The 20,462-nt window shown below is 44.5% G+C and overlaps 1 protein-coding gene across 1 annotated transcript in view; it reads left to right on the top strand.

Moving 5' to 3' along the window:
* The first annotated feature begins 9,458 nt into the window (after positions 1-9,458).
* Positions 9,459-20,462, top strand: part of ube2f (ubiquitin-conjugating enzyme E2F (putative)) — a 51,793-nt gene continuing 40,789 nt past the window's right edge. The window contains exons 1-4 of the mRNA XM_079277491.1: positions 9,459-9,651; positions 12,015-12,188; positions 16,480-16,509; positions 18,609-18,674. Coding sequence (XP_079133617.1) covers positions 12,074-12,188; positions 16,480-16,509; positions 18,609-18,674 — 211 coding nt within the window. The 5' untranslated portion in view covers positions 9,459-9,651; positions 12,015-12,073. The remainder of the gene's footprint in view (positions 9,652-12,014; positions 12,189-16,479; positions 16,510-18,608; positions 18,675-20,462) is intronic.

Below are 20,462 nucleotides of genomic sequence, written 5' to 3'. Positions count from 1 at the left end.
CAAACTCAAGTATTTGCATTCGGCAGATGTGAAAAGCTAACGTCAGGCACCCCAGCATCATGCAACAGGCCCAAAAAAAAACATGGCACCATCTGGTGAATCTGAGACTTCTTCTCTATCTGTTGTTGCAGCTGTATGAGCACAAAGTTCCTCTCAGATCTCTTACGAACATGGTGCTATTATTGATGGAAAACCTCTCCATCCTGTGAAATACGATCTTTTCTCCCCACACGCTCAGCTTTAAGTGAAATGTTTTTGTTGATCTATTTTTGAAATATGTCTTTTCATCATATCATCCTCCCTTCTATAATACAGGGCATCAGTGTCTGCCACAGACTTCGCTTTTACACACACACACACACACACACACACACACACACACACACACACACACACACACACACACACACACACACACACACACACACACACACACACACACACCTTTGGCCATCATCCTTATAGGTTTAAATAGAGTATTCATGACATGCAATGTTATGAAAGGGATACTTCAGGAGTCAATCACAACCTAAAGTCCACCCCAAAGGACTATCAAACAAAACTACTTTTCAAGCCTCATGTTTGAATATTCAAATATGAGTTATATCTTATTTGCATACTCATTTGTATTAGTCATGAGAAACACCTTTCTTCATCCTCCCATATTCAAATCAAGGTGTCCTAGTGTGTGTGTCTAAGAGAGAGAGAAAGAATTTCCATAATTTGTTTCTGTGACAGGAGACTCACAAGGTAGCCATTAGCTTCTGTATGACATGCACCAGGCTTTGAGGAAACTACAACGTAAAATCATTTGCGTTATCATTAGACGTTGCAGAGAAAAGGCTTCAGGATTGTTATGACGAAGTGTAAAGTCCAGACACAGGACATCTAAACCAGGAGACCTGTGTGCGTGTTTCAGTGTTTGTGATGCATTTTCCGTGCTTATGTTTCATTGTTTTCGCGTTACTTGATTGACTTACTTATTTTAAGCCCAACTATGATGTTTCTCCTAACTAAGTGGTTTTGCCGCCTGAACATAAGCGAGTGTTTTTGCTTGACTTCACGACGTTAACCATGTGTTTACTGCGACCGTGCTCGTGGCTACCCAGTGCGTTAGAAAATGACGCCAAGTTGTCTGACAAAGCGGCAGCATGTGACGAGTGGGAACGAGAACGTGTTGCAAACACGTGCAGCGTGAGTCAGATCGACTTCAGAGCTGTTCTGTCAAACGGTGAGCACGTCTGGGGTGTCTGCTGCACGCAGCATAAAATAGGATTTGTGACATGTGCATTTGTCATGTTGTTGCAGAGTTTTGTTTTCCCCTTAAACTGAGTAGACACTACACTCACATCTGGGTCATGTGGTCCAGCAGGGAGAGCAAAGCCCCCGGTGTAACACTTTGTTTTTACATGATTAAGATCAGAGCCACTGGGGCTACTGCCACTGCAGTCACAGTCGGATTTAAATGACGGGCAGATCTCAGTTTAATGTACAAGCAGAGAAACTGGTGGCTATAACACTGATTATTTATGAAAATAGGAGCGTTGTAAGTGAAAAAGGTGACAGCTCAATTCTTTGTGGAAGTTAAAAGAAAAAAATTCTCAGTTGAGCTATAGGTCCCGGAATCCTTTGGATGGATTGTCTTGAAAGTTTGTATGAAGATTGATGGTGCCCTGAGGATGAATCCTCCTGATGTTGGTGTTCCCCTGAGCTTTAAAGTTACTACAATAAACTTTAATTTTGTGTTGAATCTGGCAGCCCCTGTGGATGAAAGTGGTAGTGCGGTCCCTGACGATGAAATTGGTAGTGCGGTCCCTGTGGATGAAATTGGTAGTGCGGCCCCTGTGGATGAAATTGGTAGTGCGGTCCCTGTGGATGAAAGTTGTAGTGCGGTCCCTGTGGATGAAAGTTGTAGTGCGGTCCCTCACAATGCAATTGGTAGTGCGGTCCCTGTGGATGAAAGTTGTAGTGTTTCCGAGCACCAGATTCCCTTTAGAACACCTTTAATTTGACTTCAGCGTGGTCTGAGAGTCTGCCCCACGAATTGCTGGTTCTGGTTCTCCCGTTCCTCCCAGCAATACGGCCTTGGTTTCGAGCAGTGTTTTCCGGCGAGGCAAGAAGACATTGCTGCCGGGTGCTGAGCTCTCCACCTCTCGCTTGGACTCCAGCTTCAGGTCAAAGGCGGCAGCGAAGCTGGATCCGGGTCTGTCCTCGACAGGCTGGTCGCTGGCTGAGGCCGTGCTGGAGTCTGAGCTAAAGGAGTTTTTGATGAACCTGCATGATTTCATCCGACTTTGGGCGGAATCCAACCCGGTGGCACAGATGACAGGCATTAAAAGGAGCTATATTTAAATAGCCAGACCTCTTGCTGATGGTCTTATGATACTTATGTAGGTCATGTAGAGGCATCACTTTAAAATTGAGACAATTTCATAATCAGTTAAATTCCTCACAGTAACTTTAATCCAGGGCCATCTTTAGGTTGAAATTTTAATTTGTCCAGTACTTTGGTTTGACAAAATACCTGCAAACTTGATGACATTCCCATCAACCCCAGATTGTTTTTGTGTTGTACAATAAATATTGCATGACCTGTTCAGTGCATAACTGAAACATCACTGAAATAAACTAATCTCAGTCATGGGCGTGAGGTGAGACCAGTTTATTGCCCTCGAGATGACCCAAACCCTGGATTGTTCGCAACAGAGCAGCAGGAGACGAATCCTAATATTTTTGTATCCGGCACGCAAACAACAGATGTCTTTTTTTAGTTGAGCGGAACGTTGTTCTGCAGACATCAAAGTTAAAAGCTAAATTAGCGGTAGGACCTGAAGGGATGGGTTGGATTTGTGTGGGCTATGAAGGGAGGGAGAGGTGGGCTGATTTGGCAGTTATGAGATTACATTCCTGTACGTTGTTGCATTATTCTGAGGGCTGTTGTGTTATGAAACCAGTAAAGATAATGTTGAAAAAAATAAAGTCTGAAGCTCAGTTAACATTTCAGTTTTCAAAAACTGTCGTAAAAAATAAACAGAATTCTGGAATTACTTAGGGGGCATCCGCATCACTTAATTACGCCCTTCGGTTAGAGAAGCACAACAAACTTTTCTTATCCCCCTCTTTACGTCGTTGTTGAGCTCGAAGAGTTAGAAGTGACAGAAATATTTTATTTCAAAGTGAATGCCTTCATCTTCTGGACTGAATTGTCTCTTCAATGGGTCGTCTGAGGAGAGGGTAGAGAGTTTCATTTGTTGGAATCTTCAGTGAGTTCAGAAAAGAGACCTCCCTCTTTAGAATTCTTGATCCCATCTCCGACCTTCTGTTCTCAATCTCTTCCTCCTGACAAGGCTTCACCTCTCCTCGCTTAAAGCTACAGTTGGTAACTTTTATAAAACTGTGACCCGGACATCATGTGTAAGACACTAGAGCCAAAACAAAGCACCTCCCAGCTAAACAGCTAAACGGTGCACTAAAATGTGTTTTTTGAAAACATTTGAGGTGAGAAAAAGCCAATGCCGTAGCAAAAATCTAAATTCATATTTGATCAGTGCTGCCTTTGACAGTTTGATTGGAGTTCATGAGTTTCAGAGCAGTGATTGACAGCTGCGTTAGAGACTTCTCAGCTCTGATTGGTTGTTTTCCTTAAGACGCCGTGGAATCTTGCAAATTAGGAGCACTAAAAGGAGGCAGAGAAACCAGATTTTTCACAGCCTTGTGTAATACTGTCAGGATATAGTGACAATTTTGTTATGATGTGGGGTGTTTCACGGACCCAAATGCAGACTCAGACAGCAAAGTTCTATTTCAAAACCAAGGTTCGTTTATTTCTCTCAGTCAAGGGAAAAAACAGGAAATGGACAAAGTCAATAGGAGGCGTCTTCACGCCTCCGGCCGATTCCAAGCCGGAAAGTGGCTAATCCTGCGGAGCGGCAGACGAAGTAGACAGGAATACTGTCAACGTCAATACGGAGGCGCGTCCTCGCGCTCCGCTCGGATCTTAGCCGGGAAGTGGCCGGTCCGCGTCCGCGGCTGGCAGACAGGCTGGATCGTCTGTGTGACACCCGAGGCTCGACACAGGAACGCCAAGACTAAACAGTTGATCTCCGAGGAACGAACTGGAAGGCTTCCTCGTACAGGTGAAAACCCGAGGCTCGACACTGTACGGCAGGCAGGTCGAAAAAACGAGAGGCAATGTTAGTTTCAGATCTTCAGAGAGTAACAAATGGACTACTCACGGGTCGGAATACCAGGTAGGTAAACGGACGGACTGACAACTGGGTTGAGAGTGACAGGAGTATTTATGTCAGCTGGAGGCGATCACCGGAGATGAGGCACAGCTGTGCCTACGGAGAGAGGCGCGGCAGTGGGCGGGACTCTTAGGAGGACACTACTGAGGGAAACACAGCAGAGATCGACATAAATCCTCACAGTACCCCCCCCTCAACGGGAGCCTCCCGGCGAACCGCCAGGCTTATCGGGGTGCAGGCGATGGTATGTGCGGAGTAGCTCTGGATCCATAATCTGGGAGCGAGGAACCCAGCATCGTTCCTCCACACCATACCCCTCCCAATCCATGAGGTATTGGTAACCCCTACCTCGTCGGCGGACATCCAGGAGACGGTTGACCGTGTAAACCGGACCGCCTTCGATGAGTCGGGGGGTGGAGGGGGTTCGGACAGAGGGTTCAGAGGACTGGAGTGAACGGGCTTGAGCAGAGACACATGGAAAACAGGGTGGATCCTCATGGATTGCGGGAGCTTGAGCTTGACCGTGACCGGGTTGATAACGGAGACAATGGGGAACGGGCCAATGAAGCTGGGAGATAGCTTCTTGGATTCAGTGCGTAGGGGTATGTCCTTGGTGGAAAGCCAGACCTGTTGGCCGGGAAGATAGGTGGGGGCGGGTGTGCGGCGGCGATCAGCCGGACGCTTGTTGTGTTCGGAAGAACGGAGTAGGGCGGCACGAGTCTCTCTCCAGACTCTTCTGCATCGGCGCTGGTTGATTTGGACAGACGGGACGGAAATCTCGACCTCTTGGCTGGGTAGAAGGGGAGGTTGGTAGCCAATGGAGGCCTTGAAGGGGGAGAGACCTGATGCCGTGGAGGTATGGCTGTTGTGTGCGTACTCTATCCAGGCCAAGTGACGACTCCAGGAAGATGGATTTGCCGCCGCTACACATCGGAGCATGGCTTCTAGCTCCTGGTTCAGCCTCTCGGTCTGCCCATTGGTCTGGGGGTGAAAGCCGGAGGAGAGGCTAGCAGTGGCACCAAGGCTGCGCAGAACGCCTTCCAAACTTGGGAGGAGAACTGAGGACCCCGATCAGACACAATATCCATAGGGATGCCGTGGAGTCTAAAGACATGTTGAACCAACAAGTCTGCGGTCTCGCGGGCCGACGGGAGCTTGGGAAGGGGAATAAAGTGAGCCGACTTGGAAAACCGGTCCACGATGGTCAGGATGACCGTGTTGCTCTCGGAGGGGGTAAATCCGGTGACAAAGTCCAATGCCATATGCGACCAAGGCCTGTGGGGCACCGGCAGAGGTCGTAATAGTCCGACAGGGGGTCTGTGCGAGGCCTTGTTGCGCGCACAGGTGGTACAGGCTAAAACGTAAGCTCGGGTGTCATTGTCCAAAGATGGCCACCAGAAGGAGCGCCGGAGCCAGTTGATCGTACGTCTTATCCCAGGGTGGCCGGAGAGACGGGAGTCATGAGCCCATTGTAGGACCCGGGAACGGACAGAAAGGGGAACGAACAGGCGCCCTGGAGGACCACCTCCTGGGTCTGGCTGGGTCTGCTGAGCCTCCCGCACTGCAGACTCTATCGCCCAGGTGAGGACCCCTAGGACACAGGCGGGTGGAACAATTGTGTCTAGCGCTGGGTCAGCCCCGTCTGGGGAAAACTGACGAGAGAGGGCATCGGGCTTGATGTTCCTACTCCCTGGGCGGAAGGTGATGGTGAAGTGGAAACGGGCAAAGAACAAAGCCCAGCGGGCTTGGCGGGAGTTCAGTCGCCGGGCAGAATGGATGTATTCCAGATTTCGGTGGTCGGTCCATACAATGAACGGGTGGACTGACCCTTCCAACCAATGTCTCCACTCCTCCAGAGCCAGCTTGACGGCCAGTAACTCCCGGTTGCCCACGTCATAGTTACACTCGGCCGGGGAAAGGCGGCGAGAGAAAAAAGCACACGGGCGGAGCTTAGAGTCAGTGGTTGAGCGCTGAGACAATACTGCGCCTACTCCGGTGTCGGAGGCGTCCACCTCGACCACGAACTGGCGGCTCTCATCTGGCTGCACTAGGATGGGGGCTGAGGTGAATCGTTCCTTGAGGATGTTAAACGCTCGGTTGGCCTCAGGGGACCAGGAAAAATCCACCTTAGAGGAGGTGAGTTTGGTTAGGGGTGACGCCGTCTGACTGTAGTTCCGAATGAACCGGCGGTAGAAGTTTGCAAACCCCAGGAACTGTTGGAGCTACTTCCGGATAGAGGGGACCGGCCACTCGGTGACCGCCTTAACCTTCTCCGGGTCCTTGCGAATCTGACCCTCCTCAATGATGAACCCAAGAAACTGTACGGAGGTGACATGGAATTCACACTTCTCGGCCTTGATGAAGAGTTGGTTCTCCAGTAAGCGCTGAAGGACCTGACGGACATGGTGGCAATGTTCTTGTAGGTTCGAGGAGCAAATCAGAATGTCGTCGATGTAGACAAACACAAACCGGTTGAGAAAATCCCTGAGCAAGTCATTCACCAAAGCCTGGAAAACAGCTGGTGCATTTGTAAGTCCGAATGGCATGACCAGGTACTCCAGGGTATGTCCCAGGGGAGTGTTGAAAGCGGTCTTCCACTCGTCCCCCTCCCGTATCCGAACCAAGTGGTAGGCATTGCGGAGGTCTAGCTTGGTGAAGATCGTGGCTCCGGGTAGGGACTCAAAAGCAGAGTCGAGTAGAGGTAGCGGATACTTGTTCCGCGTGGTGATCTGGTTTAACCCTCGGTAGTCGATGCAAGGACGGAGACTCTTGTCCTTCTTGGCCACGAAGAAGGACCCCGCTCCCACCGGGGAGGATGATGGGCGGATAATTCCAGCAGCGAGGGAGTCTGTGATATGTCTCCATTGCCTCGCGTTCCGGTCGGGAAAGGTTGTATAGTCCGCTGGAGGGCAGGGTGGCGCCGGGGAATAGTTCAATGGCGCAATCGTAGGGTCGGTGGGGTGGCAGAGAAAGGGCTCGTTCCTTGTTGAATGCCTCGCCGAGATCTGCATACTCCAAGGGGACCGAGTTGAGATCAGTTCCAGTTGTAGGGGTGTGGAGAGAAGAGGTCTGCCGGGGAATGGCGGACTTGAGGCACCTCGAAAGACATCTAGGGCTCCACCCGATGATTCTGTTTCCTGCCCAGTCTATCTGTGGGTTGTGGTCCCGGAGCCAAGGATGGCCCAGAACCAGAGGTGTCAGGGGCGTAGAGAAGATGTAGAAACAGATCTCATGTTGATGGTTTCCTGATACAAGCAGGGTAACAGGGCAAGTCCGGTGCGTGACATTGGTCAAACGACTTCCATCCAGGGCGGTCGCCGGAAGAGGGCATTCCAACTCCTCCAAGGGAATCCCATGAGCGAAGGCCAAGGAGGAGTCCAAGAAACTCTGTTCTGCTCCAGAGTCAATGAGGGCCAAGACTGGTAGAGCACCGGACGGCAGGCATAACTTAGCTGGTAGTGTGAGACTGGACTTGGACCGGGGAAATCGGGTGGAGTCGCTCGCCAGCACTCCCACTCCTACTGGCGAGCCCTCTCTTTTGGTCGCACCGGACAGACAGGGATACGGTGACCCGGCTCGCCGCAGTAGAGGCAGGCTCCTGAACGGATTCGTCGCTCCCTCTCTCCCTGAGACAGATGGAACCGTCCCAACTGCATGGGTTCATCCCGATCCTCGGGAGGTGCCGGAGCAGGCGAGTGCTGGTGGCCTGGGATGCGGTGGCGAGGAGGAGCTGGGACCCAGTGACCGGAAGTGGTTACTGGCTGACGAACCGGAGCTGGGAACCTGTTGTTACGCGCTCTCCGACGTTCCTGCATCCGAGTATCCAGTCGGATGGTGAGAGTGATCAGGTCTTCCAGCGTCCTCGCCTCCTCCAGAACAGCAAGCCTGTCCTTTAATTCCTCCAGCAGAGATCGACATAAATCCTCACAAATTTGAGCAAACACGAACAAAAACTTATTTTTATCAAGGTTACCAACTGTAGCTTTTGTGCTGATTTGTATCTTTTCATTGTTTGGATGTCAATCTGCATCATGTTTTTCAGTATTCAGGTGATAAAAGTGTTTTTTAGTAGTTTTCTTCCATTTTGTTACAACTCTACAACATAGTAATATCACTCTCATGAATAACTACAGATGTATGCTTTGTCCTCAGTCGGCACCATTGAATAACAAAAGCATTGTGTGAAGCACACCATGCGAAGAGGGGTGAGTATACTTACTTTGGTATCTGCATCGCAGAAAGCCTGATGGCCAACATCTGTCCAAACAGATTTAGGTGAAATACAATATAATCATCTGCTCCAAGATTAATAGACTCCTTTCTTTAAAAAGCTTTATCGAACCAGGCAGCTCAGTCGAGAGCATGTTCTTGTTTACAGTGACAGCCCTCTTGTCCCTGGGTCCGTAACAACTGGCTGAGTGAATCACAGCTTTGTCCAAATACTTTAGGGTGAAATGGGTTCGCTCCAAAGCGAATGAGCTGTTCTGTCAAACAGTGAGTCTCAGCTTTCCATTTTGCAAATGGTGCTCTGCTCAGGGCATGTGTACTGTGTGTGTGTGTGTGTGTGTGTGTGTGTGTGTGTGTGTATGTTTTATGTTTTTCAAATGTGCTGTTATTGTGAAGTTTAGAAGATGTCATCAACCAGTTCAATTTGGGGGTAATTAACACAGCAAAAATACATCAATGAATAAATAATTAAATAATATCCAATAGTAAAGAAAATGAATATAAAGTATAAAAATGCTGCAAGCTAGTATCATCTTGAACCCTAACAGTTGGTCAGAATATAACACCCACAAATAATAAGACTGTTATAATATAGATGCTGCTTCTTATTCCGTAAATATATTCTCTCATCTCATCTGATTATAGCGAGCTCATTTTGAACTTTGGTTAAAAAACCAAACAGTTGGCTATATGAGAAAAAGATGGGAAGGGAAGGGGATCTATCTATTCTGGGCTAATGAACAGTGTTTTCTAGCGTATTAATAAGAAATGAATACCTTAAATAATCATATTTATGCATTATATATCACGACAGCAAAAAATTCCATTCAGTACCGGCAGGTTCAGCGACTGTATTTCCATTTTCATACCTACAAGAACCGAGTCGAACTCGTCCTCTGATCTTGCGGAACTGTTTATCTGCCGCCATGTCTACACGGACAACAATAACAAACGGCCCGTACTGCGCTTCCGTTGCCCATGACACCGGAGCGAAGTTCTGACAGCTGATTCTCCAATCAGTTTATATCCACTACGAGCCCCCGAAATAATCACTTTTGAAGTTATTTACCGTCGGACGTGCCTCCTATAACCTCCGGCTGGGGTTGCAGACAGCGCCTTCAACAGAGGAGGGCGGCTGATTATGGTGTAGCACGGAGCGCTAGCTCTGAGAAAGCAGGTAAAAAAAGGCAACACACAAGCTAACACTTGCTAGCAGAGATAGTTCATTAACAACTTGCATGCGCCTTTCACTAATTAAAACGAGTGACATTTATTCTTGCACTCAAGCACATGCGCGAGGAATAAGCCAGAGCTGAGACTGGTTTTAAGCTCGAACATTGCATCTAGCTAGCTGTGATTAGCGGTGTTAGCCGCTTGTTATGACCACTAGTTAACAAGCTAAAAGTACAGTGACGAGGCGGTAACTTAACTTCTAAAAGTGTTTACGTTACATTAGCATTAATCTTGGTTTCAGTTCGAGAGGTTTTGTCTCGAGGGAGACTCACTTCCTTGTGTTTGATACCAAGTTAGCTGGACTCATTTAGTCCCTAACATCAAAGACAGACTGAGACTACACACCTTTCTGTGAACTTACTCCATAATCTACCAATTTAAAGTAAAGACGATACATTTTCCATCAGTGCAGGTGTGTGTTTTTCTGCTAGCTAACGTTAGTTGTGTTAACCTGTGTGCAGTCCCCCCCCCCCCCCCCACTCCCTACTGCGTTATTATGAATCCACCCCATGCAGCTCTTCGACTAACATCCAGGTAGTCCATGTGAGTGAGCAGCCTTAGGGTGCAGTGACTGACAGCCGAGGCAGGTGGGCACTGAGTCCGACTGGGTGACACTGATACCTGATACCCTCTGCTATTGCTGCTCCCCAAATGAGCTCAGACTGAACACGCTCCCTAGAGAGGTTAACAATCCTCTGCACCCCCTGCAGAGTTGTACTACTAGTAAAGGAGTAACAGTGGGCTTCAGCAGAAAACTAGTGGGAGCAGAACAATTTCCAAAACAACAGAAGGGATCAGCTGAGACTGAGTTCTGTTCCCTTTAGTCAGCGATGCGAGTGTGTTATCAAGGGTGGGCTGTGTGGATGATACTTTACCGGGAGAGGTGACTGCAGATGTCTTTTGAAAGTTTGACTTTTTTTTTGGGAAGTTGCTTAGAATCGTTTCAGATGTCATAATGTATTCTGTTTGTTTCTTAAAGTGTGCAAAACATCACTTCCTACTTGTAAACATTTTAGAGTAATTCAGTTTTTAGGTAATTTGATAATATATGGATACGTATTTTGAAATGTTCTCTTTGCCAGGACTAAGCTGCCTTTTTCATGATTTGAAATATGTTAATCCATTACAGATATTTTTCCTTTTACAAGTGCATATACACAATGAATGCACAAGAAGAAAACACTCACAGGGGAATAAGTAAACAACAGCAAAGGCAGAGACCGACTCATGCGTCACTAGTTACAGTGAGACGTGTTTACAAAGAGCGAATGCTTTAACCTCTGAGTTTAACACCGTCGTGCCATAGATATCGGCTTCCTGCTGCGGCATTCATAGAGACGTTGGCAGGAGCATGACGTTGAAGTGAGTCTGTTAAATATCATTCAGCAAGTCAAAAGGCCGTCGTGCTATCAGCTGATTGGTGATGCTCGTCTCTGTAGGCTCCCCTCTGTCTGGTACAATCACCTTTTCTTAGATAATTAAAACAGTGTGCCATCGATAAGTTACTTCTTATCATGTTGATATGAACTTCTGAGTTCCACGTTGGCGTGCAACGGTCCTATTACTGAATAACCACGGATACCACAGCAGTAAAGGTATAGTCATGAATGTTAAGAGCAGATAGACAGGATTCCACTCCTTCGGATTATACGGCATATGTTTAATTTCTTGTAGAGAGTAGGTATTTGTGTTTAGAAACGTTCAAGAGATTTACGCCAGTTTCAGGCATTCTCCTACAACAAGACTCAACACTTGTGTTTGACAGCTTGTGGCCCCACATGTCTTATCACAACAGAGAGTCTAAACTCCATTATTCAACTGGAAGGGAATGGTGTCATAGTTGTTAGTTTATTTCTATAGGAACTATAGGAGGCACTTGACTTAACTAGCACTCGCATGATGTGAAAAGATCTCAAGGTCTGTCATTTCTGAGCAGAACTGAGCTTTGGCCTTGGATAGAAAGTAACTTGAAAGGTCCTCATCGGTATTGTTTTTGACTTATTCAGCCTATTTATTACGTATATCCACTTGTTGTGGAGTGTTGTGTGCGGGGGTGGAGCCTATTCCAACTCATTGGACCTGAACAGGTCGCCGGTCTATCACAGGACTGAAACATCTAGACAGACTGCCATTCACATTCACAACCGGCAAGCGATTTTAAAGTTGCCAGTTCACCTCGCGTGCGCGTCTTTTGTCCTGTGAGAGAAAACCAGTGTGACTTTATAGTTGAATATTTTAAGCACTTTTTTTCTCCCTCCTCAATTCTATATTGTCTCATTTCTTCTTCACGGTCTGTGTGATTGTCAGGCTTATTGAGCAGCGTAGCGGTGCAGGCGTGGGGCAGACCGAGGCAGATCACAGCAGCCATGCTTACGTTGGCCAGTAAGCTGAAGAGGGACGACGGGGGAAAGACGGGCCGTGCCTCGGGAGCCTCCGACTCCGCCCACAGGGTCTCCATCAGGGACCGCCTCCTTACCAAAGGTACCCAGGTCGCCATCCGCTTTGTCCATCACTTTGTCGCATCGTTTTCTTTTATACAGACTCATGACGAGCTAAATACTTATAGACAGACACTGTAGGCCCTAACAAAGTTGTTTCTTGACTGTTTTCTGGTTTATTTCAATACAGAAATATAAATTCATGCTCCGCTTCCTCCACGGATGTTTGGGCTTCTCCTTCTGTTTCTTTTTTCTGTTTCTACCTCTGTCTCTTTATTCCTCTTCTTTCTCTCTGACCATGTCTCTGCCTGGGTTTTATTTATGGGTACCTCTCTCGCTGCCTTGAGATGCAGCTTCCAGGCACCTGTCTCCTCTCTCCTCCTCTAAATTTCAAGCGGCTGTCCTCCTTGTGTCCTACCATTTCCCATCATGTTTTTACCTCTCTGGGTTCTCACCTGTCTTTGCTTTAGTCCATACATATACTTGATGGTATTATTATACCCAATCACTATGACCGGTGAAACAAAGGCTATCATTTCGTGTAGAGTAGATTCAAAAGTGGTTTGTCCAGTGTTCGTCCAATATCATATAGTATATAGTACTATATAAGTGTGGGTCAGCGTCGGAAATACACGAGGGCAAAGGGCAAAACTGCCCCTAAGAAATATAATTTTGCCCCTGATATCACTAGAGAGAGGGCAAAAAATGCCCCCATAATTTCCTCTAATAATAATGATAATTTAATGAACTTGTCAAAAACATCGTGGCCTATATGACCCGGTCTAGTTGCCATAGAATGTTTTAGATTTTCGCCTTGACTGATGTTGCTTGTGCGTGAAGAACCGAACGTTCTAAACAAATAAATAAATGGAGAGCTTCTTAATCAGACCTGTGACTGCGAGACTGCGGTCAACTCAGCAGACACTTAAATTGTAGTGCACCTATATGCTGAAATTTACAGTAAACTCATTCAAACGGCACAGATCGGGAGCGAGCGAAGGACTTTGAAAGTTAGCGGAAAGATTAGCGTGAGACAACATCCGGTTTTCAGAATAAGATGACAACAAAGTATACATATTGCATAATGTAAATTAGATTAAATAAATTATATTCACATTAAGTATAAAACATGCTACCTGCATCTCGTGAGTTAAAGGGAAAATACACCTACATTGTGCGTAAAGTGTCTTTATTCTTTGATTTGAGGGTTGCTGGAAATGAATAATACAGTCAATTAAGATATTTTACTCAGTAAAAACTCTGAACTGAATGTATTGATGAGAGTTGGATTATTATGAATTTACTTCTAATGGCACATTTTCCACACAATGACGGTATATTCAGGACAAAAATGGGTAATATCACAATATTTGAGGCCCTACAAACATATTTTTCTCAATAATTCCATAGAATGACTGATGTAATCAAGGCATCGTTGACTTAATAATTGTTAATAGTTCTTTAAAAAAATGTAATAAAAACAATAAATAACCACAAAGAAATAAGAATAAAATTGAATATGATTGGCTGATTTATGTTTTCCGTTTGGTTTTTGTTCAAAAAATCTAAGAAAACACTTTGAATCTGTAGACTACGACCTAATAGTCTTATTATTGCCATTTGATGACAATTGCTCATATACTGTAAGCCTAAATAAGTATATTTATTATTTTGAACAAAGGTTAAATGTTATTTTACAAGATTCAAAAAGTGCCCCCATTTTTTTTTTAAATGCCCCTGGATTTCAGTTAGTGGGGCAAAAATTGCCCCCTAAAAATATGTCAAATTCCTACCCTTGTGTGGGTGGATGTAATCTCACAAGCACCTGTCTAATGCCCTCCAGTGCGACATCAGAGGGACTTGCTTTTCTGGCTCTCTTAGCTTAACTTTGTAAAACAAAATGCAGCAAATAAATAGATGCATATAAATTTATTTAATTATTTATTATTAAAATAATATATCTTACACCAACCTTTTTAATGTAGCAACAAATTGGTCAAAACAGAAATTAAAATTCCGTATAGTATCCGTATAGTGTACTATTAATGTATGTAGTACATGGAGTTGAACTGAATAGATTAGCCCCGTTGTCATCGACACCCCATCCAGCTGTTTGAGTCAGTATCGGCCCGATGTCGCTATTGGTGCAGCCCCGGTACCGATCATTACTCTTCAAAGAGCTTCAGTGGCCATGCAAAATAACTAAATGTGAGAAAAGTAGTTCAGTGATTGTCTAACAACACATCTATTACTGGGAGTTTACAGACAAAAACTAAAGCGGTCGATATCACTGTGAGGCACACCAGTGTTAACGCTACACAGCTGAGAACCACTGAAACAATCTGTTAATGATCTGAATGCATGACAATGTTTGGAAAAATAACATTGGTAAATCCTCAGCATTCATGCAAGCAACAACAGAGAGACCAAGCACGTCCCTGCTCCCTCTGCTCCTCACTTGTCGTTTCCTTCCTCTCTTTTAGTTTTTTCCTCCTCCCTTCTGTTACCAGCCAATCACTGTTGTTCCTCTGTAGCATTGTGTTGTGTCACGCATTTTACAACTTGCATATTAGACATTATGCTTTTATGCAGAGCAAATTTCCTGACACTGTCGGCTGTCGTGTGAGGATCTCAAATCTGTGTGTGTGTGTGTGCGTGCAGGTGTGCGCGTGGCTCTCTGTCTTTACCCTCTTCTCTCCTCCCTTATTGTTGGAATGCTGTGAAGCATTCCAACTATTGTTATCCTGTTTCTTTATTGTTGGAATGCTTAACAGCATTCCAACAATTGTTCTTCAAATCTTTATTCAACTTCTTCTATTTCTTCCGTCGCACCTCTTCTCCTTCATTTTTTAAGCTACAGAAACCATTCAACTATCAAAATGTTCAGCTCTTTCACCAGAGGGGTGCTATGACTTTTCATATTTCTAACCTTTAAACGTTTTGAATTATTAAGCTTTTTATTTTCAATGGGATCTCTATGGAGAATATTTTCAAATGGCTTCAGGCACACAGGTGTTCGCGATTGAGCCAATTAGTGATGTTGATAAACACACAGACTCACAGACACGCGCACATACACTCCTCTCCCTCTCTCTCTCTCTGTGTGTCTCTCTCATACAGTCATTCAGGTCTTAGGGATCTTTAGAGGTCTTTACACCCTCTTCCACCCCCCCCCCCCACACACACACGCCATTTTAAAATAAAAGCCCCACAGAATGAATCCTAACTGAAATGCTTGTGATGAGCCTGTCATTTAATAACCGGTTTGTGTTTATCTAACATATGATTCTGTCTCCTCTCCCCTTCTCCCCCACACCCCATTTCAAAATAAAAGCCCCAGAGAGTGAATTCTAACTGAACTGCTTGTGATGAAGCCTGTCATTTAATAACCTCTGTTTGTGTGTCAAACATTATGATTATGTCTCCTCTCCCCCTCCCTCCCCCACCCAGCCCCACCCTTTCAAAATAAAAGCCTCATGGATAAACTGTATTTAAACATTAAGCTCAAAATTTGGCTTTTTTGTTGAAATAATGAATGCTTTTACTAATACTGCGACTACTGCTAATATTTCTAGTATTACTACTACTACTACTACTTCAACTTTTGCTGTTGCTACTATTACTACTACTGCTACTGCTATTACTGCTACCATAAATATTATTACTACCACTACCACTACTATTATTACTTATACCACAACTGCTAATACTGCTATTCCTGCTACTACCAGTACTAATAACCAGTACTAATACTACTACAGCTATTAGTACGACTGCTACTAGTACTACTACTGCTACTTCAAAAACTGACTTTACTATTACTACTACTACTACTTACTATACTACTACTACTGTTATATAAAATACTACGACCACTACTACAGCTATTACTACGACTGCTGATACTACTACTTCTACTACTTCTTCTAATTACGAATACTTCGACTAAAACTTCTACTACTACTGCTACTACAAATATCACTACTGCTACAGCTAGTACTTATTCAAATGCTACTAATACTTATACTGCTAATAATACTTATACTACAACTTCTACTACTACTACAACAAATATCACTACCGCTGGAATTCTTTTAAGCTACAGAAACCGTTCGAATATCAAAATGTTCAGCTCTTTCAGGAGAGGGGTGATATGACTTCATATTTGTAATCTTTCAACTTTTTGAATTATTAAGCTTTTTGCAATTTTTTTAAAATTGGATATCTATTTTCAGCAATGTTTTTGAGATTCATTTCAGCTTTCAGCATTCAAACGCATTTTCAGCAGGAAATGCATTTTCTAGTTCATGACTCTTTTTCTTTTCTCTCAATAGAAGTTGCAGAACTTGAAGCCAATCTCCCGCGTGAGTATGCTTTCCACTTCCACACCCACAACGCTCTCAGTTCAGTCAGACTCCCTCTGACTTTGCATTCCTCCCCATGTTTGCATTTGTGTTTGTTCAGCAGCCCCACATCTGAATGTGAGAGCTGAATAACTGACTAAAAGGGACAGAAATATAAAATAAACAGCTGACGTAAAGTAAATAGTGTCCTCCAGGTTATTAAATCTTCTCAACTCAGGAAAAAAAAAAAAATTCTTTATGTTACGATGTCAATTAATGGCGATTAAGGTGGCTTGATTTATTGTTTCAGACTTGGTTGATCATTATTAATACATTTTGTGTTTTGGGATATTAAAACAATTCTGCAAATGTTTCAGATAAGGCACGAAGACAAAACCAACCCCAAAGATGCACTCAATTTTCTAACATTTTGCTTTAATGCTTCTAGGTGTAGGTCATTTCTAACAATACTTTCAACTGCATTGCAGTGGCATGAAGCTATTCAGTCAGACTACGATTATTTTTTTCACCGTAAATGTCTCAAAACAGTTAATTCTGTTTATGAATGAATAGGTCTGATACTGTTTTTGAAATCAAAAGTATTTAATAAAGTATTTATTAAACCAGATCGTCTAGCACACCCACATAAATGAGTGAAATGAGCCACGCTTGTGTGTATATAATCAAATGCGTTGTGAGCCTTGGACGTGTTTCATGCTTGTTATACGTTCTGGCCTCAGGATTTATTTCTACAGACAGACTCCAACCCCCTAAACTACTATTTAGTTCTGGCTATTATTTGGAATTTAAATGACAGTATATCAGATCTTCATTCCTCACTTATCTGTTTATTGTCATGCGTGAGCGCTGAATGTTGATCCTGCTCTCCTTGACTGTAATGCTCATCCCGATTTGTTCTCCATTACCAGCAATAGTGATGAAATATGGTCCTGTGGAAAGTATTGATTTTCATGAGGCTTCAACGCTCGTGCTTTGTGCCGTGGATGTGGACTTGCCGTACGACACTGAAGGACTTTCACCGTTCTGGGCAGACAGGAGCTCAGGAAAAAGAAAAGAGAGAAGCTGTTTTCTCGAGTTCTCTGAGTGAGCAGTGGTGCTTTCAAAACACAGAGAAGAAACCAACGACTCGTCTGAACATATTTGTCCAATCGATTTTGAGAAGATTTTACGCATATAGCGTTTTTTCTTCTCTGTACCAGGGTCTTTTGTTTACAATTGTTCCAAATGAGGAGAGTATGCGGCCGCTCGAGCTCGCATAGAGAAAAAGCTCTGCACCCAGCCTCTTTTCTCAGAGCCACCAACTTCTTTGAGTGGCTGCAAGTTGAACGTCTCTGAACCTTTCAGAAAGGTGCAGGATGCAAATCAGGGTTCACTCTATATGGACACTAAGACTGGACGAATGTTACAGACCTGTCATAGGAGTCATGTACAGATAGTCGGTCCTTTTCCACTGCAGAAGAAGACGCCTTAAGCTAAATGAGTTTGGAGTTTAAGCATGTCTATGTTGCAGAAAAAACTGTATATAAATCAAATAAACATTGATATTCTGCGATAATATCATCCCTCCTACGTTACCACAGACCTTGACACATCAACACATACACATTATTTTCCTTTGATTTTTAATTCATGCTTTAAATCCTGCATAATGCTATTTGATACGGCTGATGATTGCTGGGGAACATGATAATCTTTCAGCTGTGATAAAATTATCTTCAGCTGCTTGTAGAGTGCTGTGTTTTACTGCCAGACTAAAAAGCGGATTCACTTTTTCATTCAGTGTTTCCTGCGCATTCATTACACTCATCGGCACAAACAATATGTTTTACACACACGGTACACGGTACAGTACACGTCCTTGAACACCAGGGGGGAATGTGGTGCCACACGGAGTCCCAAGGCATAAATCCTGCAGTCTGTGTGAACACACTGAGGCTCAGGAAGGATTTAATACAGATACAATATATCACTGATGTTAATGCCTCTATTTGACACACAGTCAAATAATCAAAACTAATGATAGACCGTCACACAGCTGCTCCTGGCTTTCACCTTTGACCCTAATAACTAACCCCCCCCCCTTATTTGTTCTCGTCCAGGTACATGCAAAGCCAGTTTCCCAGATGAGGACAAGCTGCATCATTTTCAGCTGGCAGTGTCTCCCGGTAAGAGAAAAATCAACTATTTTTTTAACTGCTGCAATCATTTCATAACTGCTCTGTTGACGTCATGCAGCAGCGTTGTTGGTTGCTCATTATATTGGCGGGCTCTGAATTTGATCTTGTCTCAGAATCAAACGCATTTTCAATCAGACTCAAATATCTGAAGTAAAAGGCGAGCACCGATCAAGTCTGCTGGTGTAGCGTTTTTAATTAGGGTTGCAATTGAATTAACCCCCGTATCAAAGCTCAGGAAAAGTGCAGGATGCAAACAGGTCCAGAAAACCCCCTTAAACTTGCCGTGTATTATTAGACTGCAAATCGACTGCATGTCATGAATAATGACTCATAACAGGCTGAGACAGGAGTGTACAAAAGCCCCCTTTGAGCGCTCTCAGATGGCCGGCTTATTGCTGCGGGATCACTGTCTGGACTTAATGAACTGAAAAGGTACACTGAGTCAGATACAAGCACATCAGTTTTAATAGCTTTCGACCTATTAATGAGGAAAAAACACCTGCGCTGATTAGCATTCATTAATTGTAGATCAATTATAAGATCGCTTCCTGAATGGATTTCATGACCAGCAGATGGATTCGTTAGTATTCTAGCGATTGAAGAATCCTGTGGTCTGTTAATAATAAAACTTTTTCAAGCTGCCTCGGTCGCGGTTGTTTTGGGACGCACCGGTGTTGGATCGACAGCTTTCCCATCAGCCAAAACGAACCGTACTAACCTGAGTTTCTTTATTTACCAAACCGAAAAGTTTAAATGTGAAAGCACTCTGAGCCGCCAACAGCCATATCCACTGCTTTCTCATTTCGTACATGATGCAGGGTTTGAGTGGTTTTGGGGGAAGTATGTTGTGTGCGATGTGGTGGGAGACCACACATGTTGGTTGGTCCATGTGTGTCTTGAAGTCTTCTCTTGAAACGGGCACTCCAGTCCTCTCTGTACTTCGACTGCCGCACCGTCGTTATTCCTCGAGTGCAGCCTGCTTGCTCAGCAGTGTTCCACGCAAAATGGGCCACCTGTGAAATACTGGACACACTCAGCATGCTGGTGTGGGATTACCACGAGTCTCCTCTTACCTGCTCTGTGTTCGTCAGACACACTCTCTCTCTCCGTCCTCGAGCCCAATGTCACCTTCTCACTTCAACGAGGACACAAGCCGCACAAGAGACTGAGACAAACATGGCTCTGTGTTTGTGTGTGAGCGACGTGAGCAATGGAAAGAGAGGGACTTAGAAAGAGACCGGTAATAGAGTCACACGTTATTGTCAAACACTTTTTGGACCATATTCAGAATCAGACACCTGACACATTGTTGACTAATCTCAAATGAATTCATCTAAATCTAGTTTGTAGGTTTTGGCAACGTTGTACCAGACTATCTGAACTACTTTATTTGGAGGTTACAACTGAAAGTAATAATCCTGTTAGTAATCCCTTGTAACAACAGAAATGTGTGCACACAACTGTGTGTGTGTGTGGGGGGGTTATCCTTCAATTAGAAGATCGGCGGTCAGACCCCCGGCTCCTCCAGTTCATGTTGATGTGTCCTTGGGCGAGACACTTGACCCCAAATTGCTCCCGTAGGAGCGCTTTGAGTGGTCGTAAGACTAGAAAGGAGCTATAAAAGTACGAGTCCATTTACCATTAAATTCAGTCTAATTCAGCAATAAAAGTAATGCACTGTTTGTACATATCCCACAAAATACATTTTTTAAATTTATTCCACTTAATCACAAAACAAGGAAGTGTCAAAACGCAACAAAACGCTGCACTTTAGTC

The sequence above is a fragment of the Melanostigma gelatinosum genome (genome assembly GCF_949748355.1).
Source record: "Melanostigma gelatinosum genome assembly, chromosome: 10".
Classification (NCBI taxonomy): Eukaryota; Metazoa; Chordata; class Actinopteri; order Perciformes; family Zoarcidae; genus Melanostigma; species Melanostigma gelatinosum.
This window is presented reverse-complemented; position numbering and strand designations above follow the sequence as displayed.